Source organism: Salvelinus alpinus, chromosome 3, assembly GCF_045679555.1.
Source record: "Salvelinus alpinus chromosome 3, SLU_Salpinus.1, whole genome shotgun sequence".
Classification (NCBI taxonomy): Eukaryota; Metazoa; Chordata; class Actinopteri; order Salmoniformes; family Salmonidae; genus Salvelinus; species Salvelinus alpinus.
The window spans coordinates 3922047-3947517 of NC_092088.1; the positions used below are offsets into that span (position 1 = coordinate 3922047).

The 25471-nt window shown below is 45.7% G+C and overlaps 1 protein-coding gene across 11 annotated transcripts in view; it reads right to left on the bottom strand.

Moving 5' to 3' along the window:
• vit (vitrin) overlaps nt 1–25471 on the bottom strand; it is a 159443-nt gene that overhangs the window by 89889 nt on the left and 44083 nt on the right. For all 11 annotated transcript variants that reach the window (XM_071391314.1, XM_071391311.1, XM_071391306.1 and 8 more), the window contains exons 4-6: nt 24924–25080; nt 24376–24509; nt 23931–24008 (exon numbers count right to left, since the gene is read on the bottom strand). In XM_071391314.1, coding sequence (XP_071247415.1) covers nt 23931–24008; nt 24376–24509; nt 24924–25080 — 369 coding nt within the window. The remainder of the gene's footprint in view (nt 1–23930; nt 24009–24375; nt 24510–24923; nt 25081–25471) is intronic.

The window sequence follows — 25471 nt, forward strand, 5'->3', positions numbered from 1 at the left end:
TCTTTACCTGCATGTCACCTATCAACCAGGTGTCCCTCTTTCTTTACCTGCATGTCACCTATCAACCAGGTGTTCCTCTTTCTTTACCTGCATGTCACCTATCAACCAGGTCCTCTTTCTTTACCTGCATGTCACCTATCAACCAGGTCCTCTTTCTTTACCTGCATGTCACCTATCAACCAGGTGTCCCTCTTTCTTTACCTGCATGTCACCTATCAACCAGGTGTTCCTCTTTCTTTACCTGCATGTCACCTATCAACCAGGTGTTCCTCTTTCTTTACCTGCATGTCACCTATCAACCAGGTCCTCTTTCTTTACCTGCATGTCACCTATCAACCAGGTCCTCTTTCTTTACCTGCATGTCACCTATCAACCAGGTGTCCCTCTTTCTTTACCTGCATGTCACCTATCAACCAGGTCCTCTTTCTTTACCTGCATGTCACCTATCAACCAGGTGTACCTCTTTCTTTACCTGCATGTCACCTATCATCCAGGCCCTCTTTCTTTACCTGCATGTCACCTATCAACCAGGTCCTCTTTCTTTACCTGCATGTCACCTATCAACCAGGTGTACCTCTTTCTTTACCTGCATGTCACCTATCATCCAGGCCCTCTTTCTTTACCTGCATGTCACCTATCAACCAGGTGTCCCTCTTTCTTTACCTGCATGTCACCTATCAACCAGGTCCTCTTTGTTTACCTGCATGTCACCTATCAACCAGGTCCTCTTTGTTTACCTGCATGTCACCTATCAACCAGGTCCTCTTTGTTTACCTGCATGTCACCTATCAACCAGGTCCTCTTTGTTTACCTGCATGTCACCTATCAACCAGGTCCTCTTTGTTTACCTGCATGTCACCTATCAACCAGGTCCTCTTTGTTTACCTGCATGTCACCTATCAACCAGGTCCTCTTTGTTTACCTGCATGTCACATATCAACCAGGTGTTCCTCTTTCTTTATCTGCATGTCACCTATCAACCAGGTCCTCTTTCTTTACCTGCATGTCACCTATCAACCAGGTGTTCCTCTTTCTTTACCTGCATGTCACCTATCAACCAGGTCCTCTTTGTTTACCTGCATGTCACATATCAACCAGGTGTTCCTCTTTGTTTACCTGCATGTCACCTATCAACCAGGTGTTCCTCTTTCTTTACCTGCATGTCACCTATCAACCAGGTCCTCTTTCTTTACCTGCATGTCACCTATCAACCAGGTGCACCTCTTTCTTTACATGCATGTCACCTATCAACCAGGTCCTCTTTCTTTACCTGCATGTCACCTATCATCCGGGTCCTCTTTCTTTACCTGCATGTCACCTATCAACCAGGTCCTCTTTCTTTACCTGCATGCCACCTATCAACCAGGTCCTCTTTCTTTACCTGCATGTCACCTATCAACCAGGTCCTCTTTCTTTACCTGCATGTCACCTATCAACCAGGTCCTCTTTCTTTACCTGCATGTCACCTATCAACCAGGTCCTCTTTCTTTACCTGCATGTCACCTATCAACCAGGTCCTCTTTCTTTACCTGCATGTCACCTATCATCCAGTTCCTCTTTGTTTACCTGCATGTCACCTATCAACCAGGTGTACCTCTTTCTTTACCTGCATGTCACCTATCAACCAGGTCCTCTTTCTTTACCTGCATGTCACCTATCAACCAGGTCCTCTTTCTTTACCTGCATGTCACCTATCAACCAGGTCCTCTTTCTTTACCTGCATGTCACCTATCAACCAGGTCCTCTTTCTTTACCTGCATGTCACCTATCATCCAGGTCCTCTTTCTTTACCTGCATGTCACCTATCAACCAGGTCCTCTTTCTTTACCTCCATGTCACCTATCAACCAGGTGTTCCTCTTTCTTTACCTGCATGTCACCTATCAACCAGGTCCTCTTTCTTTACCTCCATGTCACCTATCAACCAGGTCCTCTTTCTTTACCTGCATGTCACCTATCAACCAGGTCCTCTTTCTTTACTTGCATGTCACCTATCAACCAGGTGTTCCTCTTTCTTTACCTGCATGTCACCTATCAACCAGGTCCTCTTTCTTTACCTGCATGTCACCTATCAACCAGGTCCTCTTTCTTTACCTGCATGTCACCTATCAACCAGGTGTCCCTCTTTCTTTACCTGCATGTCACCTATCAACCAGGTCCTCTTTGTTTACCTGCATGTCACCTATCATCCAGGTCCTCTTTCTTTACCTGCATGTCACCTATCAACCAGGTGTCCCTCTTTCTTTACCTGCATGTCACCTATCAACCAGGTGTTCCTCTTTCTTTACCTGCATGTCACCTATCAACCAGGTCCTCTTTCTTTACCTGCATGTCACCTATCAACCAGGTCCTCTTTCTTTACCTGCATGTCACCTATCAACCAGGTGTCCCTCTTTCTTTACCTGCATGTCACCTATCAACCAGGTGTTCCTCTTTCTTTACCTGCATGTCACCTATCAACCAGGTGTTCCTCTTTCTTTACCTGCATGTCACCTATCAACCAGGTCCTCTTTCTTTACCTGCATGTCACCTATCAACCAGGTCCTCTTTCTTTACCTGCATGTCACCTATCAACCAGGTGTCCCTCTTTCTTTACCTGCATGTCACCTATCAACCAGGTCCTCTTTCTTTACCTGCATGTCACCTATCAACCAGGTGTACCTCTTTCTTTACCTGCATGTCACCTATCATCCAGGCCCTCTTTCTTTACCTGCATGTCACCTATCAACCAGGTCCTCTTTCTTTACCTGCATGTCACCTATCAACCAGGTGTACCTCTTTCTTTACCTGCATGTCACCTATCATCCAGGCCCTCTTTCTTTACCTGCATGTCACCTATCAACCAGGTGTCCCTCTTTCTTTACCTGCATGTCACCTATCAACCAGGTCCTCTTTGTTTACCTGCATGTCACCTATCAACCAGGTCCTCTTTGTTTACCTGCATGTCACCTATCAACCAGGTCCTCTTTGTTTACCTGCATGTCACCTATCAACCAGGTCCTCTTTGTTTACCTGCATGTCACCTATCAACCAGGTCCTCTTTGTTTACCTGCATGTCACCTATCAACCAGGTCCTCTTTGTTTACCTGCATGTCACCTATCAACCAGGTCCTCATTGTTTACCTGCATGTCACATATCAACCAGGTGTTCCTCTTTCTTTATCTGCATGTCACCTATCAACCAGGTCCTCTTTCTTTACCTGCATGTCACCTATCAACCAGGTGTTCCTCTTTCTTTACCTGCATGTCACCTATCAACCAGGTCCTCTTTGTTTACCTGCATGTCACATATCAACCAGGTGTTCCTCTTTGTTTACCTGCATGTCACCTATCAACCAGGTGTTCCTCTTTCTTTACCTGCATGTCACCTATCAACCAGGTCCTCTTTCTTTACCTGCATGTCACCTATCAACCAGGTGCACCTCTTTCTTTACATGCATGTCACCTATCAACCAGGTCCTCTTTCTTTACCTGCATGTCACCTATCATCCGGGTCCTCTTTCTTTACCTGCATGTCACCTATCAACCAGGTCCTCTTTCTTTACCTGCATGTCACCTATCAACCAGGGTCCTCTTTCTTTACCTGCATGTCACCTATCAACCAGGTCCTCTTTCTTTACCTGCATGTCACCTATCAACCAGGTGTTCTTTCTTTACCTGCATGTCACCTATCAACCAGGTCCTCTTTCTTTACCTGCATGTCACCTATCAACCAGGTCCTCTTTCTTTACCTGCATGTCACCTATCATCCAGTTCCTCTTTGTTTACCTGCATGTCACCTATCAACCAGGTGTACCTCTTTCTTTACCTGCATGTCACCTATCAACCAGGTCCTCTTTCTTTACCTGCATGTCACCTATCAACCAGGTCCTCTTTCTTTACCTGCATGTCACCTATCAACCAGGTCCTCTTTCTTTACCTGCATGTCACCTATCAACCAGGTCCTCTTTCTTTACCTGCATGTCACCTATCATCCAGGTCCTCTTTCTTTACCTGCATGTCACCTATCAACCAGGTGTCCCTCTTTCTTTACCTGCATGTCACCTATCAACCAGGTGTTCCTCTTTCTTTACCTGCATGTCACCTATCAACCAGGTGTTCCTCTTTCTTTACCTGCATGTCACCTATCAACCAGGTCCTATTTCTTTACCTGCATGTCACCTATCAACCAGGTGTTCCTCTTTCTTTACCTGCATGTCACCTATCAACCAGGTCCTCTTTCTTTACCTCCATGTCACCTATCATCCAGGCCCTCTTTCTTTACCTGCATGTCACCTATCAACCAGGTGTTCCTCTTTCTTTACCTGCATGTCACCTATCAACCAGGTGTCCCTCTTTCTTTACCTGCATGTCACCTATCAACCAGGTGTTCCTCTTTCTTTACCTGCATGTCACCTATCAACCAGGTGTTCCTCTTTCTTTACCTGCATGTCACCTATCAACCAGGTCCTCTTTCTTTACCTGCATGTCACCTATCAACCAGGTCCTCTTTCTTTACCTGCATGTCACCTATCAACCAGGTGTTCCTCTTTCTTTACCTGCATGTCACCTATCAACCAGGTCCTCTTTCTTTACCTCCATGTCACCTATCAACCAGGTCCTCTTTCTTTACCTGCATGTCACCTATCAACCAGGTGTACCTCTTTCTTTACCTGCATGTCACCTATCATCCAGGTCCTCTTTCTTTACCTGCATGTCACCTATCAACCAGGTCCTCTTTCTTTACCTGCATGTCACCTATCAACCAGGTCCTCTTTCTTTACCTGCATGTCACCTATCAACCAGGTGTTCCTCTTTCTTTACCTGCATGTCACCTATCAACCAGGTCCTCTTTCTTTACCTGCATATCACCTATCAACCAGGTCCTCTTTCCTTACCTGCATGTCACCTATCAACCAGGTGTTCCTCTTTCTTTACCTGCATGTCACCTATCAACCAGGTCCTCTTTCTTTACCTGCATGTCACCTATCAACCAGGTCCTCTTTCTTTACCTCCATGTCACCTATCAACCAGGTGTTCCTCTTTCTTTACCTCCATGTCACCTATCAACCAGGTGTTCCTCTTTCTTTACCTGCATGTCACCTATCAACCAGGTGTTCCTCTTTCTTTACCTGCATGTCACCTATCAACCAGGTCCTCTTTCTTTACCTCCATGTCACCTATCAACCAGGTGTTCCTCTTTCTTTACCTGCATGTCACCTATCAACCAGGTCCTCTTTCTTTACCTGCATGTCACCTATCATCCAGGTCCTCTTTCTTTACCTGCATGTCACCTATCAACCAGGTCCTCTTTCTTTACCTGCATGTCACCTATCATCCAGGTGTTCCTCTTTCTTTACCTGCATGTCACCTATCATCCAGTTCCTCTTTGTTTACCTGCATGTCACCTATCAACCAGGTGTACCTCTTTCTTTACCTGCATGTCACCTATCAACCAGGTCCTCTTTCTTTACCTGCATGTCACCTATCAACCAGGTCCTCTTTCTTTACCTGCATGTCACCTATCAACCAGGTGTTCCTCTTTCTTTACCTGCATGTCACCTATCAACCAGGTCCTCTTTCTTTACCTGCATGTCACCTATCAACCAGGTGCACCTCTTTCTTTACATGCATGTCACCTATCAACCAGGTCCTCTTTCTTTACCTGCATGTCACCTATCATCCGGGTCCTCTTTCTTTACCTGCATGTCACCTATCAACCAGGTCCTCTTTCTTTACCTGCATGTCACCTATCAACCAGGTCCTCTTTCTTTACCTGCATGTCACCTATCAACCAGGTCCTCTTTCTTTACCTGCATGTCACCTATCAACCAGGTCCTCTTTCTTTACCTGCATGTCACCTATCAACCAGGTCCTCTTTCTTTACCTGCATGTCACCTATCAACCAGGTCCTCTTTCTTTACCTGCATGTCACCTATCATCCAGTTCCTCTTTGTTTACCTGCATGTCACCTATCAACCAGGTGTACCTCTTTCTTTACCTGCATGTCACCTATCAACCAGGTCCTCTTTCTTTACCTGCATGTCACCTATCAACCAGGTCCTCTTTCTTTACCTGCATGTCACCTATCAACCAGGTCCTCTTTCTTTACCTGCATGTCACCTATCAACCAGGTCCTCTTTCTTTACCTGCATGTCACCTATCATCCAGGTCCTCTTTCTTTACCTGCATGTCACCTATCAACCAGGTGTCCCTCTTTCTTTACCTGCATGTCACCTATCAACCAGGTGTTCCTCTTTCTTTACCTGCATGTCACCTATCAACCAGGTGTTCCTCTTTCTTTACCTGCATGTCACCTATCAACCAGGTCCTATTTCTTTACCTGCATGTCACCTATCAACCAGGTGTTCCTCTTTCTTTACCAGCATGTCACCTATCAACCAGGTCCTCTTTCTTTACCTCCATGTCACCTATCATCCAGGTCCTCTTTCTTTACCTGCATGTCACCTATCAACCAGGTCCTCTTTCTTTACCTGCATGTCACCTATCAACCAGGTGTCCCTCTTTCTTTACCTGCATGTCACCTATCAACCAGGTGTTCCTCTTTCTTTACCTGCATGTCACCTATCAACCAGGTGTTCCTCTTTCTTTACCTGCATGTCACCTATCAACCAGGTCCTCTTTCTTTACCTGCATGTCACCTATCAACCAGGTCCTCTTTCTTTACCTGCATGTCACCTATCAACCAGGTGTCCCTCTTTCTTTACCTGCATGTCACCTATCAACCAGGTCCTCTTTCTTTACCTGCATGTCACCTATCAACCAGGTGTACCTCTTTCTTTACCTGCATGTCACCTATCATCCAGGCCCTCTTTCTTTACCTGCATGTCACCTATCAACCAGGTCCTCTTTCTTTACCTGCATGTCACCTATCAACCAGGTGTACCTCTTTCTTTACCTGCATGTCACCTATCATCCAGGCCCTCTTTCTTTACCTGCATGTCACCTATCAACCAGGTGTCCCTCTTTCTTTACCTGCATGTCACCTATCAACCAGGTCCTCTTTGTTTACCTGCATGTCACCTATCAACCAGGTCCTCTTTGTTTACCTGCATGTCACCTATCAACCAGGTCCTCTTTGTTTACCTGCATGTCACCTATCAACCAGGTCCTCTTTGTTTACCTGCATGTCACCTATCAACCAGGTCCTCTTTGTTTACCTGCATGTCACCTATCAACCAGGTCCTCTTTGTTTACCTGCATGTCACCTATCAACCAGGTCCTCATTGTTTACCTGCATGTCACATATCAACCAGGTGTTCCTCTTTCTTTATCTGCATGTCACCTATCAACCAGGTCCTCTTTCTTTACCTGCATGTCACCTATCAACCAGGTGTTCCTCTTTCTTTACCTGCATGTCACCTATCAACCAGGTCCTCTTTGTTTACCTGCATGTCACATATCAACCAGGTGTTCCTCTTTGTTTACCTGCATGTCACCTATCAACCAGGTGTTCCTCTTTCTTTACCTGCATGTCACCTATCAACCAGGTCCTCTTTCTTTACCTGCATGTCACCTATCAACCAGGTGCACCTCTTTCTTTACATGCATGTCACCTATCAACCAGGTCCTCTTTCTTTACCTGCATGTCACCTATCATCCGGGTCCTCTTTCTTTACCTGCATGTCACCTATCAACCAGGTCCTCTTTCTTTACCTGCATGTCACCTATCAACCAGGTCCTCTTTCTTTACCTGCATGTCACCTATCAACCAGGTCCTCTTTCTTTACCTGCATGTCACCTATCAACCAGGTCCTCTTTCTTTACCTGCATGTCACCTATCAACCAGGTCCTCTTTCTTTACCTGCATGTCACCTATCAACCAGGTCCTCTTTCTTTACCTGCATGTCACCTATCATCCAGTTCCTCTTTGTTTACCTGCATGTCACCTATCAACCAGGTGTACCTCTTTCTTTACCTGCATGTCACCTATCAACCAGGTCCTCTTTCTTTACCTGCATGTCACCTATCAACCAGGTCCTCTTTCTTTACCTGCATGTCACCTATCAACCAGGTCCTCTTTCTTTACCTGCATGTCACCTATCAACCAGGTCCTCTTTCTTTACCTGCATGTCACCTATCATCCAGGTCCTCTTTCTTTACCTGCATGTCACCTATCAACCAGGTGTCCCTCTTTCTTTACCTGCATGTCACCTATCAACCAGGTGTTCCTCTTTCTTTACCTGCATGTCACCTATCAACCAGGTGTTCCTCTTTCTTTACCTGCATGTCACCTATCAACCAGGTCCTATTTCTTTACCTGCATGTCACCTATCAACCAGGTGTTCCTCTTTCTTTACCTGCATGTCACCTATCAACCAGGTCCTCTTTCTTTACCTCCATGTCACCTATCATCCAGGCCCTCTTTCTTTACCTGCATGTCACCTATCAACCAGGTGTTCCTCTTTCTTTACCTGCATGTCACCTATCAACCAGGTGTCCCTCTTTCTTTACCTGCATGTCACCTATCAACCAGGTGTTCCTCTTTCTTTACCTGCATGTCACCTATCAACCAGGTGTTCCTCTTTCTTTACCTGCATGTCACCTATCAACCAGGTCCTCTTTCTTTACCTGCATGTCACCTATCAACCAGGTCCTCTTTCTTTACCTGCATGTCACCTATCAACCAGGTGTTCCTCTTTCTTTACCTGCATGTCACCTATCAACCAGGTCCTCTTTCTTTACCTCCATGTCACCTATCAACCAGGTCCTCTTTCTTTACCTGCATGTCACCTATCAACCAGGTGTACCTCTTTCTTTACCTGCATGTCACCTATCATCCAGGTCCTCTTTCTTTACCTGCATGTCACCTATCAACCAGGTCCTCTTTCTTTACCTGCATGTCACCTATCAACCAGGTCCTCTTTCTTTACCTGCATGTCACCTATCAACCAGGTGTTCCTCTTTCTTTACCTGCATGTCACCTATCAACCAGGTCCTCTTTCTTTACCTGCATATCACCTATCAACCAGGTCCTCTTTCCTTACCTGCATGTCACCTATCAACCAGGTGTTTCTCTTTCTTTACCTGCATGTCACCTATCAACCAGGTCCTCTTTCTTTACCTGCATGTCACCTATCAACCAGGTCCTCTTTCTTTACCTCCATGTCACCTATCAACCAGGTGTTCCTCTTTCTTTACCTCCATGTCACCTATCAACCAGGTTTTCCTCTTTCTTTACCTGCATGTCACCTATCAACCAGGTGTTCCTCTTTCTTTACCTGCATGTCACCTATCAACCAGGTCCTCTTTCTTTACCTCCATGTCACCTATCAACCAGGTGTTCCTCTTTCTTTACCTGCATGTCACCTATCAACCAGGTCCTCTTTCTTTACCTGCATGTCACCTATCATCCAGGTCCTCTTTCTTTACCTGCATGTCACCTATCAACCAGGTCCTCTTTCTTTACCTGCATGTCACCTATCATCCAGGTGTTCCTCTTTCTTTACCTGCATGTCACCTATCATCCAGTTCCTCTTTGTTTACCTGCATGTCACCTATCAACCAGGTGTACCTCTTTCTTTACCTGCATGTCACCTATCAACCAGGTCCTCTTTCTTTACCTGCATGTCACCTATCAACCAGGTCCTCTTTCTTTACCTGCATGTCACCTATCAACCAGGTGTTCCTCTTTCTTTACCTGCATGTCACCTATCAACCAGGTCCTCTTTCTTTACCTGCATGTCACCTATCAACCAGGTGCACCTCTTTCTTTACCTGCATGTCACCTATCAACCAGGTCCTCTTTCTTTACCTGCATGTCACCTATCATCCAGGTGTTCCTCTTTCTTTACCTGCATGTCACCTATCAACCAGGTCCTCTTTCTTTACCTGCATGTCACCTATCAACCAGGTGTCCTCTTTCTTTACCTGCATGTCACCTATCAACCAGGTCCTCTTTCTTTACCTGCATGTCACCTATCAACCAGGTCCTCTTTCTTTACCTGCATGTCACCTATCAACCAGGTGTTCCTCTTTCTTTACCTGCATGTCACCTATCAACCAGGTCCTCTTTCTTTACCTGCATGTCACCTATCATCCAGTTCCTCTTTGTTTACCTGCATGTCACCTATCAACCAGGTGTACCTCTTTCTTTACCTGCATGTCACCTATCAACCAGGTCCTCTTTCTTTACCTGCATGTCACCTATCAACCAGGTCCTCTTTCTTTACCTGCATGTCACCTATCAACCAGGTCCTCTTTCTTTACCTGCATGTCACCTATCAACCAGGTCCTCTTTCTTTACCTGCATGTCACCTATCATCCAGGTCCTCTTTCTTTACCTGCATGTCACCTATTACATTTACATTTACGTCATTTAGCAGACGCTCTTATCCAGAGCGACTTACAAATTGGAAAGTTCATACATATTCACCTATCAACCAGGTCCTCTTTCTTTACCTGCATGTCACCTATCAACCAGGTCCTCTTTCTTTACCTGCATGTCACCTATCAACCAGGCCCTCTTTCTTTACCTGCATGTCACCTATCAACCAGGTGTTCCTCTTTCTTTACCTGCATGTCACCTATCAACCAGGTGTCCCTCTTTCTTTACCTGCATGTCACCTATCAACCAGGTGTTCCTCTTTCTTTACCTGCATGTCACCTATCAACCAGGTGTTCCTCTTTCTTTACCTGCATGTCACCTATCAACCAGGTCCTCTTTCTTTACCTGCATGTCACCTATCAACCAGGTCCTCTTTCTTTACCTGCATGTCACCTATCAACCAGGTGTTCCTCTTTCTTTACCTGCATGTCACCTATCAACCAGGTCCTCTTTCTTTACCTCCATGTCACCTATCAACCAGGTCCTCTTTCTTTACCTGCATGTCACCTATCAACCAGGTGTACCTCTTTCTTTACCTGCATGTCACCTATCATCCAGGTCCTCTTTCTTTACCTGCATGTCACCTATCAACCAGGTCCTCTTTCTTTACCTGCATGTCACCTATCAACCAGGTCCTCTTTCTTTACCTGCATGTCACCTATCAACCAGGTGTTCCTCTTTCTTTACCTGCATGTCACCTATCAACCAGGTCCTCTTTCTTTACCTGCATATCACCTATCAACCAGGTCCTCTTTCCTTACCTGCATGTCACCTATCAACCAGGTGTTCCTCTTTCTTTACCTGCATGTCACCTATCAACCAGGTCCTCTTTCTTTACCTGCATGTCACCTATCAACCAGGTCCTCTTTCTTTACCTGCATGTCACCTATCATCCAGGTCCTCTTTCTTTACCTGCATGTCACCTATCAACCAGGTGTTCCTCTTTCTTTACCTGCATGTCACCTATCAACCAGGTCCTCTTTCTTTACCTCCATGTCACCTATCAACCAGGTGTTCCTCTTTCTTTACCTCCATGTCACCTATCAACCAGGTCCTCTTTCTTTACCTGCATGTCACCTATCAACCAGGTGTTTCTCTTTCTTTACCTGCATGTCACCTATCAACCAGGTCCTCTTTCTTTACCTCCATGTCACCTATCAACCAGGTGTTCCTCTTTCTTTACCTGCATGTCACCTATCAACCAGGTCCTCTTTCTTTACCTGCATGTCACCTATCATCCAGGTCCTCTTTCTTTACCTGCATGTCACCTATCAACCAGGTCCTCTTTCTTTACCTGCATGTCACCTATCATCCAGGTGTTCCTCTTTCTTTACCTGCATGTCACCTATCATCCAGTTCCTCTTTGTTTACCTGCATGTCACCTATCAACCAGGTGTACCTCTTTCTTTACCTGCATGTCACCTATCAACCAGGTCCTCTTTCTTTACCTGCATGTCACCTATCAACCAGGTCCTCTTTCTTTACCTGCATGTCACCTATCAACCAGGTGTTCCTCTTTCTTTACCTGCATGTCACCTATCAACCAGGTCCTCTTTCTTTACCTGCATGTCACCTATCATCCAGGTCCTCTTTCTTTACCTGCATGTCACCTATCAACCAGGTGTCCCTCTTTCTTTACCTGCATGTCACCTATCAACCAGGTCCTCTTTCTTTACCTGCATGTCACCTATCAACCAGGTGTGCCTCTTTCTTTACCTGCATGTCACCTATCAACCAGGTCCTCTTTCTTTACCTGCATGTCACCTATCAACCAGGTCCTCTTTCTTTACCTGCATGTCACCTATCAACCAGGTGTTCCTCTTTCTTTACCTGCATGTCACCTATCAACCAGGTCCTCTTTCTTTACCTCCATGTCACCTATCATCCAGGCCCTCTTTCTTTACCTGCATGTCACCTATCACCCAGGTGTTCCTCTTTCTTTACCTGCATGTCACCTATCAACCAGGTGTCCCTCTTTCTTTACCTGCATGTCACCTATCAACCAGGTGTTCCTCTTTCTTTACCTGCATGTCACCTATCAACCAGGTGTTCCTCTTTCTTTACCTGCATGTCACCTATCAACCAGGTCCTCTTTCTTTACCTGCATGTCACCTATCAACCAGGTCCTCTTTCTTTACCTGCATGTCACCTATCAACCAGGTGTTCCTCTTTCTTTACCTGCATGTCACCTATCAACCAGGTGTGCCTCTTTCTTTACCTGCATGTCACCTATCAACCAGGTCCTCTTTCTTTACCTGCATGTCACCTATCAACCAGGTCCTCTTTCTTTACCTGCATGTCACCTATCAACCAGGTGTTCCTCTTTCTTTACCTGCATGTCACCTATCAACCAGGTCCTCTTTCTTTACCTCCATGTCACCTATCATCCAGGCCCTCTTTCTTTACCTGCATGTCACCTATCAACCAGGTGTTCCTCTTTCTTTACCTGCATGTCACCTATCAACCAGGTGTCCCTCTTTCTTTACCTGCATGTCACCTATCAACCAGGTGTTCCTCTTTCTTTACCTGCATGTCACCTATCAACCAGGTGTTCCTCTTTCTTTACCTGCATGTCACCTATCAACCAGGTCCTCTTTCTTTACCTGCATGTCACCTATCAACCAGGTCCTCTTTCTTTACCTGCATGTCACCTATCAACCAGGTGTTCCTCTTTCTTTACCTGCATGTCACCTATCAACCAGGTCCTCTTTCTTTACCTCCATGTCACCTATCAACCAGGTCCTCTTTCTTTACCTGCATGTCACCTATCAACCAGGTGTACCTCTTTCTTTACCTGCATGTCACCTATCATCCAGGTCCTCTTTCTTTACCTGCATGTCACCTATCAACCAGGTCCTCTTTCTTTACCTGCATGTCACCTATCAACCAGGTCCTCTTTCTTTACCTGCATGTCACCTATCAACCAGGTGTTCCTCTTTCTTTACCTGCATGTCACCTATCAACCAGGTCCTCTTTCTTTACCTGCATATCACCTATCAACCAGGTCCTCTTTCCTTACGTGCATGTCACCTATCAACCAGGTGTACCTCTTTCTTTACCTGCATGTCACCTATCAACCAGGTCCTCTTTCTTTACCTGCATGTCACCTATCAACCAGGTCCTCTTTCTTTACCTGCATGTCACCTATCATCCAGGTCCTCTTTCTTTACCTGCATGTCACCTATCAACCAGGTGTTCCTCTTTCTTTACCTGCATTTCACCTATCAACCAGGTCCTCTTTCTTTACCTGCATGTCACCTATCAACCAGGTCCTCTTTCTTTACCTGCATGTCACCTATCAACCAGGTCCTCTTTCTTTACCTGCATGTCACCTATCAACCAGGTCCTCTTTCTTTACCTGCATGTCACCTATCAACCAGGTGCACCTCTTTCTTTACCTGCATGTCACCTATCAACCAGGTCCTCTTTCTTTACCTGCATGTCACCTATCAACCAGGTGTCCCTCTTTCTTTACCTGCATGTCACCTATCAACCAGGTCCTCTTTCTTTACCTGCATGTCACCTATCAACCAGGTGTACCTCTTTCTTTACCTGCATGTCACCTATCATCCAGGCCCTCTTTCTTTACCTGCATGTCACCTATCAACCAGGTCCTCTTTCTTTACCTGCATGTCACCTATCAACCAGGTGTTCCTCTTTCTTTACCTGCATGTCACCTATCAACCAGGTGTCCCTCTTTCTTTACCTGCATGTCACCTATCAACCAGGTGTTCCTCTTTCTTTACCTGCATGTCACCTATCAACCAGGTCCTCTTTCTTTACCTGCATGTCACCTATCAACCAGGTGTTCCTCTTTCTTTACCTGCATGTCACCTATCAACCAGGTGTCCCTCTTTCTTTACCTGCATGTCACCTATCAACCAGGTGTTCCTCTTTCTTTACCTGCATGTCACCTATCAACCAGGTGTTCCTCTTTCTTTACCTGCATGTCACCTATCAACCAGGTCCTCTTTCTTTACCTGCATGTCACCTATCAACCAGGTCCTCTTTCTTTACCTGCATGTCACCTATCAACCAGGTGTTCCTCTTTCTTTACCTGCATGTCACCTATCAACCAGGTCCTCTTTCTTTACCTCCATGTCACCTATCAACCAGGTCCTCTTTCTTTACCTGCATGTCACCTATCAACCAGGTGTACCTCTTTCTTTACCTGCATGTCACCTATCATCCAGGTCCTCTTTCTTTACCTGCATGTCACCTATCAACCAGGTGTACCTCTTTCTTTACCTGCATGTCACCTATCAACCAGGTCCTCTTTCTTTACCTGCATGTCACCTATCAACCAGGTGTTCCTCTTTCTTTACCTGCATGTCACCTATCAACCAGGTCCTCTTTCTTTACCTGCATATCACCTATCAACCAGGTCCTCTTTCCTTACGTGCATGTCACCTATCAACCAGGTGTTCCTCTTTCTTTACCTGCATGTCACCTATCAACCAGGTCCTCTTTCTTTACCTGCATGTCACCTATCAACCAGGTCCTCTTTCTTTACCTGCATGTCACCTATCATCCAGGTCCTCTTTCTTTACCTGCATGTCACCTATCAACCAGGTGTTCCTCTTTCTTTACCTGCATGTCACCTATCAACCAGGTCCTCTTTCTTTACCTCCATGTCACCTATCAACCAGGTGTTCCTCTTTCTTTACCTCCATGTCACCTATCAACCAGGTCCTCTTTCTTTACCTGCATGTCACCTATCAACCAGGTGTTCCTCTTTCTTTACCTGCATGTCACCTATCAACCAGGTCCTCTTTCTTTACCTCCATGTCACCTATCAACCAGGTGTTCCTCTTTCTTTACCTGCATGTCACCTATCAACCAGGTCCTCTTTCTTTACCTGCATGTCACCTATCAACCAGGTCCTCTTTCTTTACTTGCATGTCACCTATCAACCAGGTGTTCCTCTTTCTTTACCTGCATGTCACCTATCAACCAGGTCCTCTTTCTTTACCTGCATGTCACCTATCAACCAGGTCCTCTTTCTTTACCTGCATGTCACCTATCAACCAGGTCCTCTTTCTTTACCTGCATGTCACCTATCAACCAGGTGCACCTCTTTCTTTACCTGCATGTCACCTATCAACCAGGTCCTCTTTCTTTACCTGCATGTCACCTATCAACCAGGTGTCCCTCTTTCTTTACCTGCATGTCACCTATCAACCAGGTCCTCTTTCTTTACCTGCATGTCACCTATCAACCAGGTGTACCTCTTTCTTTACCTGCATGTCACCTATCATCCAGGCCCTCTTTCTTTACCTGCATGTCACCTATCAACCAGGTCCTCTTTCTTTACCTGCATGTCACCTATCAACCAGGTGTTCCTCTTTCTTTACCTGCATGTCACCTATCAACCAGGTGTCCCTCTTTCTTTACCTGCATGTCACCTATCAACCAGGTGTTCCTCTTTCTTTACCTGCATGTCACCTATCAACCAGGTCCTCTTTCTTTACCTGCATGTCACCTATCAACCAGGTGTTCCTCTTTCTTTACCTGCATGTCACCTATCAACCAGGTGTCCCTCTTTCTTTACCTGCATGTCACCTATCAACCAGGTGTTCCTCTTTCTTTACCTGCATGTCACCTATCAACCAGGTGTTCCTCTTTCTTTACCTGCATGTCACCTATCAACCAGGTCCTCTTTCTTTACCTGCATGTCACCTATCAACCAGGTCCTCTTTCTTTACCTGCATGTCACCTATCAACCAGGTGTTCCTCTTTCTTTACCTGCATGTCACCTATCAACCAGGTCCTCTTTCTTTACCTCCATGTCACCTATCAACCAGGTCCTCTTTCTTTACCTGCATGTCACCTATCAACCAGGTGTACCTCTTTCTTTACCTGCATGTCACCTATCATCCAGGTCCTCTTTCTTTACCTGCATGTCACCTATCAACCAGGTGTACCTCTTTCTTTACCTGCATGTCACCTATCAACCAGGTCCTCTTTCTTTACCTGCATGTCACCTATCAACCAGGTGTTCCTCTTTCTTTACCTGCATGTCACCTATCAACCAGGTCCTCTTTCTTTACCTGCATATCACCTATCAACCAGGTCCTCTTTCCTTACGTGCATGTCACCTATCAACCAGGTGTTCCTCTTTCTTTACCTGCATGTCACCTATCAACCAGGTCCTCTTTCTTTACCTGCATGTCACCTATCAACCAGGTCCTCAGGTGTTCCTCTTTCTTTACCTGCATGTCACCTATCAACCAGGTGTCCCTCTTTCTTTACCTGCATGTCACCTATCAACCAGGTGTTCCTCTTTCTTTACCTGCATGTCACCTATCAACCAGGTCCTCTTTCTTTACCTGCATGTCACCTATCAACCAGGTGTTCCTCTTTCTTTACCTGCATGTCACCTATCAACCAGGTGTCCCTCTTTCTTTACCTGCATGTCACCTATCAACCAGGTGTTCCTCTTTCTTTACCTGCATGTCACCTATCAACCAGGTGTTCCTCTTTCTTTACCTGCATGTCACCTATCAACCAGGTCCTCTTTCTTTACCTGCATGTCACCTATCAACCAGGTCCTCTTTCTTTACCTGCATGTCACCTATCAACCAGGTGTTCCTCTTTCTTTACCTGCATGTCACCTATCAACCAGGTCCTCTTTCTTTACCTCCATGTCACCTATCAACCAGGTCCTCTTTCTTTACCTGCATGTCACCTATCAACCAGGTGTACCTCTTTCTTTACCTGCATGTCACCTATCATCCAGGTCCTCTTTCTTTACCTGCATGTCACCTATCAACCAGGTGTACCTCTTTCTTTACCTGCATGTCACCTATCAACCAGGTCCTCTTTCTTTACCTGCATGTCACCTATCAACCAGGTGTTCCTCTTTCTTTACCTGCATGTCACCTATCAACCAGGTCCTCTTTCTTTACCTGCATATCACCTATCAACCAGGTCCTCTTTCCTTACGTGCATGTCACCTATCAACCAGGTGTTCCTCTTTCTTTACCTGCATGTCACCTATCAACCAGGTCCTCTTTCTTTACCTGCATGTCACCTATCAACCAGGTCCTCTTTCTTTACCTGCATGTCACCTATCATCCAGGTCCTCTTTCTTTACCTGCATGTCACCTATCAACCAGGTGTTCCTCTTTCTTTACCTGCATGTCACCTATCAACCAGGTCCTCTTTCTTTACCTCCATGTCACCTATCAACCAGGTGTTCCTCTTTCTTTACCTCCATGTCACCTATCAACCAGGTCCTCTTTCTTTACCTGCATGTCACCTATCAACCAGGTGTTCCTCTTTCTTTACCTGCATGTCACCTATCAACCAGGTCCTCTTTCTTTACCTCCATGTCACCTATCAACCAGGTGTTCCTCTTTCTTTACCTGCATGTCACCTATCAACCAGGTCCTCTTTCTTTACCTGCATGTCACCTATCAACCAGGTCCTCTTTCTTTACCTGCATGTCACCTATCAACCAGGTCCTCTTTCTTTACCTGCATGTCACCTATCAACCAGGTCCTCTTTCTTTACCTGCATGTCACCTATCAACCAGGTGCACCTCTTTCTTTACCTGCATGTCACCTATCAACCAGGTCCTCTTTCTTTACCTGCATGTCACCTATCAACCAGGTGTCCCTCTTTCTTTACCTGCATGTCACCTATCAACCAGGTCCTCTTTCTTTACCTGCATGTCACCTATCAACCAGGTGTACCTCTTTCTTTACCTGCATGTCACCTATCATCCAGGCCCTCTTTCTTTACCTGCATGTCACCTATCAACCAGGTCCTTTTTCTTTACCTGCATGTCACCTATCAACCAGGTGTACCTCTTTCTTTACCTGCATGTCACCTATCATCCAGGCCCTCTTTCTTTACCTGCATGTCACCTATCAACCAGGTCCTCTTTCTTTACCTGCATGTCACCTATCAACCAGGTCCTCTTTCTTTACCTGCATGTCACCTATCAACCAGGTCCTCTTTCTTTACCTGCATGTCACCTATCAACCAGGTCCTCTTTCTTTACCTGCATGTCACCTATCAACCAGGTCCTCTTTGTTTACCTGCATGTCACCTATCAACCAGGTCCTCTTTGTTTACCTGCATGTCACCTATCAACCAGGTCCTCTTTGTTTACCTGCATGTCACCTATCAACCAGGTCCTCTTTGTTTACCTGCATGTCACCTATCAACCAGGTCCTCTTTGTTTACCTGCATGTCACCTATCAACCAGGTCCTCTTTGTTTACCTGCATGTCACCTATCAACCAGGTCCTCTTTGTTTACCTGCATGTCACCTATCAACCAGGTCCTCTTTCATATTCTGTATGTCACCTATCAACCAGGTCCTCTTTCTTTACCTGCATGTCACCTATCAACCAGGTGTTCCTCTTTCTTTACCTGCATGTCACCTATCAACCAGGTCCTCTTTGTTTACCTGCATGTCACATATCAATCCAGGTGTTCCTCTTTGTTTACCTGCATGTCACCTATCAACCAGGTGTTCCTCTTTCTTTACCTGCATGTCACCTATCAACCAGGTCCTCTTTCTTTACCTGCATATCACCTATCAACCAGGGCCTCTTTCCTTACCTGCATGTCACCTATCAACCAGGTGTTCCTCTTTCTTTACCTGCATGTCACCTATCAACCAGGTGTTCCTCTTTCTTTACCTGCATGTCACCTATCAACCAGGTCCTCTTTCTTTACCTGCATGTCACCTATCATCCAGGTCCTCTTTCTTTACCTGCATGTCACCTATCAACCAGGTGTTCCTCTTTCTTTACCTGCATGTCACCTATCAACCAGGTCCTCTTTCTTTACCTCCATGTCACCTATCAACCAGGTGTTCCTCTTTCTTTACCTGCATGTCACCTATCAACCAGGTGTACCTCTTTCTTTACCTGCATGTCACCTATCAACCAGGTGTTCCTCTTTCTTTACCTCCATGTCACCTATCAACCAGGTCCTCTTTCTTTACCTCCATGTCACCTATCAACCAGGTGTTCCTCTTTCTTTACCTGCATGTCACCTATCAACCAGGTCCTCTTTCTTTACCTGCATGTCACCTATCATCCAGGTCCTCTTTCTTTACCTGCATGTCACCTATCAACCAGGTCCTCTTTCTTTACCTGCATGTCACCTATCATCCAGGTGTTCCTCTTTCTTTACCTGCATGTCACCTATCATCCAGTTCCTCTTTGTTTACCTGCATGTCACCTATCAACCAGGTATACCTCTTTCTTTACCTGCATTTCACCTATCAACCAGGTCCTCTTTCTTTACCTGCATGTCACCTATCAACCAGGTCCTCTTTCTTTACCTGCATGTCACCTATCAACCAGGTCCTCTTTCTTTACCTGCATGTCACCTATCAACCAGGTCCTCTTTCTTTACCTGCATGTCACCTATCATCCAGGTCCTCTTTCTTTACCTGCATGTCACCTATCAACCAGGTGTCCCTCTTTCTTTACCTGCATGTCACCTATCAACCAGGTGTCCCTCTTTCTTTACCTGCATGTCACCTATCAACCAGGTCCTCTTTCTTTACCTGCATGTCACCTATCAACCAGGTGTGCCTCTTTCTTTACCTGCATGTCACCTATCAACCAGGTCCTCTTTCTTTACCTGCATGTCACCTATCAACCAGGCCCTCTTTCTTTACCTGCATGTCACCTATCAACCAGGTGTGCCTCTTTCTTTACCTGCATGTCACCTATCAACCAGGTCCTCTTTCTTTACCTCCATGTCACCTATCATCCAGGCCCTCTTTCTTTACCTGCATGTCACCTATCAACCAGGTGTTCCTCTTTCTTTACCTGCATGTCACCTATCAACCAGGTGTCCCTCTTTCTTTACCTGCATGTCACCTATCAACCAGGTGTTCCTCTTTCTTTACCTGCATGTCACCTATCAACCAGGTGTTCCTCTTTCTTTACCTGCATGTCACCTATCAACCAGGTCCTCTTTCTTTACCTGCATGTCACCTATCAACCAGGTCCTCTTTCTTTACCTGCATGTCACCTATCAACCAGGTCCTCTTTCTTTACCTGCATGTCACCTATCAACCAGGTCCTCTTTCTTTACCTGCATGTCACCTATCAACCAGGTCCTCTTTCTTTACCTACATGTCACCTATCAACCAGGTGTACCTCTTTCTTTACCTGCATGTCACCTATCATCCAGGTCCTCTTTCTTTACCTGCATGTCACCTATCAACCAGGTCCTCTTTCTTTACCTGCATGTCACCTATCAACCAGGTCCTCTTTCTTTACCTGCATGTCACCTATCAACCAGGTGTTCCTCTTTCTTTACCTGCATGTCACCTATCAACCAGGTCCTCTTTCTTTACCTGCATGTCACCTATCAACCAGGTCCTCTTTCCTTACGTGCATGTCACCTATCAACCAGGTGTTCCTCTTTCTTTACCTGCATGTCACCTATCAACCAGGTCCTCTTTCTTTACCTGCATGTCACCTATCAACCAGGTCCTCTTTCTTTACCTGCATGTCACCTATCATCCAGGTCCTCTTTCTTTACCTGCATGTCACCTATCAACCAGGTGTTCCTCTTTCTTTACCTGGATGTCACCTATCAACCAGGTCCTCTTTCTTTACCTCCATGTCACCTATCAACCAGGTGTTCCTCTTTCTTTACCTCCATGTCACCTATCAACCAGGTCCTCTTTCTTTACCTGCATGTCACCTATCAACCAGGTGTTCCTCTTTCTTTACCTGCATGTCACCTATCAACCAGGTCCTCTTTCTTTACCTCCATGTCACCTATCAACCAGGTGTTCCTCTTTCTTTACCTGCATGTCACCTATCAACCAGGTCCTCTTTCTTTACCTGCATGTCACCTATCAACCAGGTCCTCTTTCTTTACCTGCATGTCACCTATCAACCAGGTCCTCTTTCTTTACCTGCATGTCACCTATCAACCAGGTGTACCTCTTTCTTTACCTGCATGTCACCTATCATCCAGGCCCTCTTTCTTTACCTGCATGTCACCTATCAACCAGGTCCTCTTTCTTTACCTGCATGTCACCTATCAACCAGGTGTACCTCTTTCTTTACCTGCATGTCACCTATCATCCAGGCCCTCTTTCTTTACCTGCATGTCACCTATCAACCGGGTCCTCTTTCTTTACCTGCATGTCACCTATCAACCAGGTCCTCTTTCTTTACCTGCATGTCACCTATCAACCAGGTCCTCTTTCTTTACCTGCATGTCACCTATCAACCAGGTCCTCTTTGTTTACCTGCATGTCACCTATCAACCAGGTGTCCCTCTTTCTTTACCTGCATGTCACCTATCAACCAGGTCCTCTTTGTTTACCTGCATGTCACCTATCAACCAGGTCCTCTTTGTTTACCTGCATGTCACCTATCAACCAGGTCCTCTTTGTTTACCTGCATGTCACCTATCAACCAGGTCCTCTTTGTTTACCTGCATGTCACCTATCAACCAGGTCCTCTTTGTTTACCTGCATGTCACCTATCAACCAGGTCCTCTTTGTTTACCTGCATGTCACCTATCAACCAGGTCCTCTTTCTTTATCTGTATGTCACCTATCAACCAGGTCCTCTTTCTTTACCTGCATGTCACCTATCAACCAGGTGTTCCTCTTTCTTTACCTGCATGTCACCTATCAACCAGGTCCTCTTTCTTTACCTGCATGTCACCTATCAACCAGGTGCACCTCTTTCTTTACCTGCATGTCACCTATCAACCAGGTCCTCTTTCTTTACCTGCATGTCACCTATCAACCAGGTCCTCTTTCTTTACCTGCATGTCACCTATCATCCAGGTCCTCTTTCTTTACCTGCATGTCACCTATCAACCAGGTGTCCCTCTTTCTTTACCTGCATGTCACCTATCAACCAGGTCCTCTTTCTTTACCTGCATGTCACCTATCAACCAGGTCCTCTTTCTTTACCTGCATGTCACCTATCAACCAGGTGTTCCTCTTTCTTTACCTGCATGTCACCTATCAACCAGGTCCTCTTTCTTTACCTGCATGTCACCTATCATCCAGGTCCTCTTTCTTTACCTGCATGTCACCTATCAACCAGGTCCTCTTTCTTTACCTGCATGTCACCTATCATCCAGGTGTTCCTCTTTCTTTACCTGCATGTCACCTATCAACCAGGTCCTCTTTCTTTACCTGCATGTCACCTATCAACCAGGTCCTCTTTCTTTACCTGCATGTCACCTATCAACCAGGTCCTCTTTCTTTACCTGCATGTCACCTATCATCCAGGTGTTCCTCTTTCTTTACCTGCATGTCACCTATCAACCAGGTCCTCTTTCTTTACCTGCATGTCACCTATCATCCAGGTCCTCTTTCTTTACCTGCATGTCACCTATCAACCAGGTGTTCCTCTTTCTTTACCTGCATGTCACCTATCAACCAGGTGTACCTCTTTCTTTACCTGCATGTCACCTATCAACCAGGTGTACCTCTTTCTTTACCTGCATGTCACCTATCATCCAGGTCCTCTTTCTTTACCTGCATGTCACCTATCATCCAGGTCCTCTTTCTTTACCTGCATGTCACCTATCAACCAGGTGTTCCTCTTTCTTTACCTGCATGTCACCTATCAACCAGGTCCTCTTTCTTTACCTGCATGTCACCTATCAACCAGGTGTTCCTCTTTCATTACCTGCATGTCACCTATCAACCAGGTCCTCTTTCTTTACCTGCATGTCACCTATCAACCAGGTCCTCTTTCTTTACCTGCATGTCACCTATCAACCAGGTCCTCTTTCTTTACCTGCATGTCACCTATCATCCAGGTGTTCCTCTTTCTTTACCTGCATGTCACCTATCAACCAGGTCCTCTTTCTTTACCTGCATGTCACCTATCAACCAGGTCCTCTTTCTTTACCTGCATGTCACCTATCAACCAGGTCCTCTTTCTTTACCTGCATGTCACCTATCATCCAGGTGTTCCTCTTTCTTTACCTGCATGTCACCTATCAACCAGGTCCTCTTTCTTTACCTGCATGTCACCTATCATCCAGGTCCTCTTTCTTTACCTGCATGTCACCTATCAACCAGGTGTTCCTCTTTCTTTACCTGCATGTCACCTATCAACCAGGTGTACCTCTTTCTTTACCTGCATGTCACCTATCAACCAGGTGTACCTCTTTCTTTACCTGCATGTCACCTATCATCCAGGTCCTCTTTCTTTACCTGCATGTCACCTATCATCCAGGTCCTCTTTCTTTACCTGCATGTCACCTATCAACCAGGTGTTCCTCTTTCTTTACCTGCATGTCACCTATCAACCAGGTCCTCTTTCTTTACCTGCATGTCACCTATCAACCAGGTGTTCCTCTTTCATTACCTGCATGTCACCTATCAACCAGGTCCTCTTTCTTTACCTGCATGTCACCTATCAACCAGGTCCTCTTTCTTTACCTGCATGTCACCTATCAACCAGGTCCTCTTTCTTTACCTGCATGTCACCTATCAACCAGGTGTACCTCTTTCTTTACCTGCATGTCACCTATCAACCAGGTCTGTTATTAAATTGACAAACTACTACACTTAAAACAGCTTCATAACCATTATTCTCATTTTTATGTACATTGCATAATTGAAAAACTCCATCTCACCTGTTTTGCTGTAGGTAGGTCTGGAGGGAATATAGTCCAGAGTAGACGGGTAGATGACTCCTTTCTTAGGCTTACCAACTAAGACAACAACAACAATTCAGAAATGGATCAGGCAACATCTAAAGACATTGGAGGTAGTGACTGATAATGTTTCTACTGTGTTATCAGAAGGAATCAGTAGCCTGGCCTGACAAAACATGTGGTACAACAGCAAGCTAAGCTAGGATACACGAGCTAAGCTAGGATACATGAGCTAAGCTAGGCTACATGAGCTAAGCTAGGATACATGAGCTAAGCTAGGATACATGATCTAATCTAGGCTACATGAGCTAGGCTAGGCTACATGAGCTAATCTAGGCTACATGAGCTAAGCTAGGATACATGAGCTAAGCTAGGCTACATGAGCTAAGCTAGGCTAAGATCGATTGGTGAATTGATTGATTACCTGAGACAGCGAAGGACTCTCTCCACTTGGGCAGAGACAGAGATCGGAGCCCGTGGGAGTTAGAGCCTCTATAGATGTTCTGTCCAGCCATCTTCCTGACAATCACCTTACCCCCTGAGTTAGTGATGACACCGCTGTAGACAAAAACAATACCGTAAAACACATATTTCCTAAAAACAATGGCTTCTAAAAACTCTTGCACACTGTCCAAACAATGCCCAACAAACTTAAATTGGACGAAGGCTAGGGCAAGACTACTACAGTACTTAACATGTCCTGTACTGACTGTGTGAATGTTGTAGTGAACCCATACTGACCTGTGTATGGTGTTGTAGTGAACCCATACTGACCTGTGTATAGTGATGTAGTGAACCCATACTGACCTGTGTATGGTGTTGTAGTGAACCCATACTGACCTGTGTATGGTGATGTAGTGAACCCATACTGACCTGTGTATGGTGATGTAGTGAACCCATACTGACCTGTGTATAGTGATGTAGTGAACCCATACTGACCTGTGTATGGTGTTGTAGTGAACCCATACTGACCTGTGTATGGCAGCGTTACAGATGCTGGAGATGGAAGCGAAGACTCCTGTCCCATAAACCTGACTTTTTGTCTGTTTACAGTCAGACGGGCATTTAGCTATGAATTCTGGGAGGTTGATCTTCCCAGCCCGGACGTCACACTCTATGGCTGGAATCACTGGGGGAGTGATGGGGGGGAGAAGAGAGTTAAAACACACACACACAATACTCTGTTAATTATGCACACACTATTGCTGGAAACACTGGAGAGGAGAGGTGGGAGGGGTCAGGACATGGCCACCAAGCTGTACTCAGCTGGCCTGGTTACTGATCCACTACTGAACCAAACCAAGCTGTACCGGTCTGGCCTGGTTACTGATCCACTACTGAACCAAACCAAGCTGTACCGGTCTGGCCTGGTTACTGATCCACTACTGAACCAAACCAAGCTGTACCGGTCTGGCCTGGTTACTGATCCACTACTGAACCAAACCAAGCTGTACCGGTCTGGCCTGGTTACTGATCCACTACTGAACCAAACCAAGCTGTACCGGTCTGGCCTGGTTACT